We start from the raw sequence: 5,602 nt of genomic DNA, 5'->3' as shown, positions 1-5,602 counted from the left end.
GCAGCCGCCTAGGGCGCAGCCTCGACCACTCACCCCCACACGGTGCCCCCCCATTTATGTCAAATTCCAAAAGCCAATAGGGGGCTGGCTATTGCACCTGTCCACTGAGGAGTGGAACTGAGAGACGACTTTCTCTCTCAGGTGAGTGGGTGGGGTTTAAATAGCCAACCTGCTATTGGTTATTTCAACTTAAAATAGCTAATAGCAGTCTGGCTATTGCTCCTGGCTGCTTCCATCCACCAGACACCTGCAGAAGCTAGTTGGCAGGAGAATGGGAATGGGGCTGTGTGGTGAGTGGGGATTAGGGGTTGCACTGTTGTAGGGAGGCTGCAATCTGCTGCTCTTGCTTAGGGCGCAAAATAGTCTAGCACCGGCCCTGCACGTGGGGTTAGTGCACAATTTTGATGCATTCTGTATGAAGTTTTGGATTTTAGATCAAGTATATGAAAATATTAGAGATGGTGATGCAGAGGTTCTCAGGCAAGAGACCAAATGGATATATTAATTCAGGGCTCAAATTTTCCACTCGCCTGCTCGCATTTGGCGAGTGGAAATGCAGTGCAGGCGAGTGGAAATTCCTGTCAGGCTTGCGGTCGCAGATCGCGTACCTGACTCGTGGGAGCAGCTGCTTCTGCTGGTCTGTCTCCCTTCCTTTCGGCCGGAGCTCTTCACTGAGCCCCGGGTCGAAAACGGAGTGATTAGTAATGTCTGCAGACCTTACTAATCGCACCAGATCACCAGGGATCTGCCTGCTCGCCTCCTCCCTGCAGAAAGACAAGCAGGTGAGGGGGCTTCCTTGTATTATGTTACATTGTGGGGGCAGGGAACGGAGGGATTTTTATGTTATGTGTTTGGGAGGCAGGGAACGGGAGGGGGGGATTATTATGTTATGTGTGGGGGGCAGGGAACAGGGGGTGTATAATTTTATACGTGGGGGGGGATATTGTTAAAGTTGTTAATATTTATTCTTGTAACTTTATTCTGCATAAAACATGTAACAGTCTCACTGACCAGATTATTTAAGAGGGTGTGTTTAGGGGCGGAGTTAAGGCTGCGGGAGAGTAGGGGTTAGGTGGGCAACTGGTGGCGAGTAACTCTTAAGGCCTGGCTAGTAGCTCCGGACGTGAAATTTTGACCCCTGTATTAATTGCAGGCCACACGGCCACCTGGCCTAAATGAGGTTCTTAGTTATAAGCCTTTTTTACGTAAATAACTTACGCTAGCTTTTGGATTATGATATATATACAATTGTTTGAACAACAACTCCTGATGCTATGGAATTTTAAAATTCTCAAATGTTAACATCTTGGACACATTTACTATAAATACTGTAAAAGAAATGTAATGCGTTTTGTATTTATTTTTTATGGCTGTACACAATTTAATATGTTATTTCAGATTATATTGATGGATTTACAGGAAAAGTTAATATCAATTATGTAGATTACTGGTTTGACACCTGTTGTTCCCGGTGATTATGGGTGTAAATGTGGTAGATTGGCGAGACAGGATGATAGGGGTTCAATATGAATACATTTAAATATCATACTGATATATAAACTGTTTTGTGGAGGGGGAAAAACATTTTTTGATTAATGGAGGGGCTAATAGTTAAAGTTGAATGTACAAATGGCTGCGGCTGCTGAACTGACCTGTTTAGGGGGCGTTAGGTAGCAACCTCTGTGGTTTTTGTTTTTTGAGCACTAAATAAGAAAATAGTCCACTTCCTCTTTGCGCGGCAAGCCCCCATTTGGATATGTAGTTGCACTACCATGCCTAAAATTGGCCATAGGCGACGCTTTAAAAGCTTCTAACGGTTATCAGTTTAGTGTTATCAGTGATTGATGGCCCCAAAGTTATTGCTCTCACTGCGACGATATGTAACATGTGCGGCGTAATTGTTGTTTTCGCACGTAGGCGTACCCGACGCGTATTTATGTTTATAAGTGCGCGCACGCGGGGGTGAGGGACTTAAAACTTTTTTGGGTGTAGTTTTTTATTATGTGAGAATTTTTTTTTTTTTTTACACTTAGGGCCTGTTCACACGACCTCCGTATTCTGTGCTGACCTGATCCGTACGCTACTAAATATGCATCCCAATGTATCCCTATGTGTTTTATGGGCTTGGGGGGGCGTTAGGGCTATATAATTATATCACATATGTGTACCTATCTGTCCTCTAAAAAACAATATATAATATGTGTGGGTGCATTTAGTAAGAAAGTACCCCAACTTTAAAAGCTCGTTTTTGTTGAGGGAATCAAATAAAAAAAGTTATACTCATCTGAACCTCTGAGCAAGCCCGCTAGACTGCTCCCTTCTGCTTCGCCCCCCGCTCGAGGGGGTCTAAGGATCCTTAAGTCATCACATACTATACACGGTGCATGGGACGTGAGGATGCTGAGGGACATACCATCGCTGCAGCGTGGGAAGAGAGAGGCTGAAGGGAATGCTGTGATAGCTGGCCAGGGGTAGTCCTTCTGCAAGGGTTGAAGAAGAACTCCAGGAAAATATTTTATAAACAATTGCAGTGGCGCTACCCCCGCACTGAAAGGGGTAAGTGCTCCTTTTGCGCCTGGGTGCTAAAATAAATAAAGTTTTGCCAGGAGTCCTTCTTTAACCAATCTCCTAACAAAATGCGTTCTGATCTAAAGCGAAAAACGACAAAATAAAACAAGGACAGTTCCGTGGTGTACACACACGCCAATATGTAAAGTATAGGCAATAAAACGCCCTTTATTATCCTCTAAACTCTGTATGTATAATTAGGTAACCATGGTCACCAACAACACTCTCTCATATACCGGAAATGACGAACAGGGCCAGGAAGTCGTCCCGGGTCTCGCGATATCTGTAGCTGAACGTACGAGACCTCTCTCTTTTCCCCCAAGGCTTCTGACAAGATGGTGGGTGCTGGTCTGTGTGTGTGACTTGTAATCCGGTTCCATCCGCTGTATGGGCTGCGCCGGCAGAGATTTGGGCTGCGGGTGGACGGTTAATGATGTGCCGTGTTGTCTGCTGTGGGGTTATGGATGATAGTGAGCGGAGCAGTTTTTTTAGGTGACGGTAGCGCCAGGGCCTATGTTCCGGTTACTTCACACGTCCGCCTCTCTGTTGTTGTACATTTCCCTGTGTTAGGAGAATGCAACTTTTATATGTGGTGTGCTGCGACCTGTGTGTGGGCTCTCGGCGGGTGTACCTTCAGCTGAATGAAGCTGGCCTTGATCATGGGCAGTATGGCCGCTTACTGCTATAGCACGTTAGTGAAAAGTGTGTGTGCCTTTTAAATAAAAGGGTGCTTGTAGAGTCTACCCTGACCTCTCATTGTGTATGTACACTGATCAATTGATTCTTCTTAACGGGCAGCTAACAGTCTGTAGAAATGTTACTACAACAGCTCATTGAGTTGTCAAACTTGTCCCTTTTTAAAGGAGACATTCACTTTACACTCAGTGTGTGTATTGTATTACACAGCCAAGGCCCCCACCCACTGCCATTTTTGGCTGCTCTCTCAGCCTCCTGGGGTATCCATCACAAATCCCAGGCTTGGAGGGCTGACCTGGTGGCATGTCATGGTGGTGGGGATCTGGCTGCTTGAATTTGGAGGAGATGGCTGGCTCCAAATGTAGGAGTGAAATATTGCATCTGGGGCTGTGTAAACTGATCACAACTAGGGATGCACAGATGGCGATTTGGGCAAGTACTCCTACTCGCCCAAATGCTCTGATACTTACCCCCGATACTGGAACTAATGGTCCGAGGGAGATTTTCTCTGACCGGCAGTGCTGTGAGGAAACAGGAAGCCGAGCGGCCAGTAATGACGCGTCACCGGGCTTCCTGATTACCTGGGGAGCGGGCTCTATCCTAGTGGGAGTACCGAAAAAATAGAAATATCGGTACTCGATATGAAAAACCAGTATCTGTGCATCCTTAATCACAACAAGATGATGTTGGATTGGCTGGGTGGGTGAGTATGGTGGCTGGAGACGAGCCTGTTTGGCGGGTATAGGGGAAAAAAGTGGGGTTGACGTTTCTCTTTGAAGTGTAGGTAAGCCCAAGGCTGTTTGTGAATGTTGAGCATCATCCCTCACTGTATTCAGTTTTCTGATAATTTTTGTGATAGGGACCTGGGGATTCTGCCAGTAACGCCACTTCCTGTTTCAGGCTGCCAGCGTTGAGCCACTGCCTCGCGATTGGCTGCAGCTTTGTGATCCTTCCATGTGCACTTTTTCAGCTAGCTGTATGCTGATTAGGTCTGTCTCACATAGACCTGATTACCAGCTCAACAACCAACTGTGGAGTGCACATGGAAGGCAGACAACGGCTTAACACTGGCAGCTGTAACCAGCAGTGTTACTGGCAGGTTCTCAAAGTAAGAAATTGGCAGCAGATTTTTAAAGGGATACTTCACCCTGAAAAATGACTTTTCTCCCTTTTAAACACGCTGTCCTAGCCACCCTGTAACATGAAAATCCTTTTTTTAATCTGCATTATTGACTCTCTGGGTGTCCCCCATCTTCCTGGTATGCACATGACATATCCCAGGAGATATTGGTTTACATACAGTGGACAGAGGAGGACATGCCTGGTGACATGTCATCGGGAGGGACCTTGAATAACGCCAGTTTCCTGATGGCGTCAGGGAAGAAGATGGTGGTGTGGGACTCGGTGTGTTGCATTGCGATGTGGTGCACAGCAGGACAGGACTTGGTGTGTGAGTATGTGAATTGCAGACCCGTTTCCTAAATGTCAGCAGTTGCGGTGGTCTGTGGAGAGGAATTGGGGAGGGACCCTACAGACCCGTTTTACCCCCCTAACTCCTTGACTAGAAACAGCAGGTGTTGTCACATAGATGAATGTCGCAGATGATGAGGTCATTTAACATTTGTGGGCACCTTAACTGAAATACCTTTTTTTTTATTGTCGCTCAAGCAATCAACAATTTTTTATTTTATATATTTTGCCACTTGTAGGCGGACGTCGAACAGAAGAAGAAGAGGACCTTCAGGAAGTTCACATACAGAGGAGTGGATTTGGACCAGCTGCTCGATATGTCCTAGTAAGTAAACTTTATTTAATGGACATACCTGCTGCCCATGATGATGTGTACCAGGCTGTAAATCCAGAATGATTGGTATTTGTGGTGGTAGGTACATATTCAAAGAGTAGAATGTTGATATAGTTTACAAAATGTAATGTTTGTTTTATCTTTCATGTTTTAGTGAGCAGATTATGCAGCTGTACTGTGCTCGCCAACGCCGGCGTCTAAACAGAGGCTTGCGCCGCAAACAGAACTCCCTTTTGAAACGTCTGCGCAAAGCCAAGAAGGAAGCACCTCCTATGGAGAAGCCAGAGGTTATTAAGACCCATCTGAGAGACATGATCATCTTGCCAGAAATGGTTGGCAGCATGGTGGGAGTGTACAATGGCAAAGCCTTCAACCAGGTTGAAATTAAGGTGAGTAATAGCTGTAGGTGGACTCTAAATGTGTAGATAATGCATTTATTGGTGGGTTTGTTGATGTACAAAACACATTTGATATATTGCAGCCTACCAGTGCTTACATGAGTTGGCAGCATTAGTGCCCACTCCCCCCCCCCCC

At 45.9% G+C, this 5,602-nt stretch overlaps 1 protein-coding gene across 1 annotated transcript in view; it reads left to right on the top strand.

Moving 5' to 3' along the window:
- The first annotated feature begins 2,816 nt into the window (after positions 1 to 2,816).
- RPS15 (ribosomal protein S15) overlaps positions 2,817 to 5,602 on the top strand; it is a 4,934-nt gene continuing 2,148 nt past the window's right edge. The window contains exons 1-3 of the mRNA XM_018564444.1: positions 2,817 to 2,906; positions 4,974 to 5,059; positions 5,223 to 5,457. Of these exons, the coding sequence (XP_018419946.1) occupies positions 2,904 to 2,906; positions 4,974 to 5,059; positions 5,223 to 5,457 (324 nt within the window). The 5' untranslated portion in view covers positions 2,817 to 2,903. The remainder of the gene's footprint in view (positions 2,907 to 4,973; positions 5,060 to 5,222; positions 5,458 to 5,602) is intronic.

The sequence above is a fragment of the Nanorana parkeri genome, unplaced genomic scaffold (assembly GCF_000935625.1).
Source record: "Nanorana parkeri isolate BGI_ZX_2015 unplaced genomic scaffold, ASM93562v1 scaffold751, whole genome shotgun sequence".
Classification (NCBI taxonomy): Eukaryota; Metazoa; Chordata; class Amphibia; order Anura; family Dicroglossidae; genus Nanorana; species Nanorana parkeri.
Note: the sequence above shows the minus strand (reverse complement) of the source record. Positions and strands in the feature narration are given on the sequence as shown.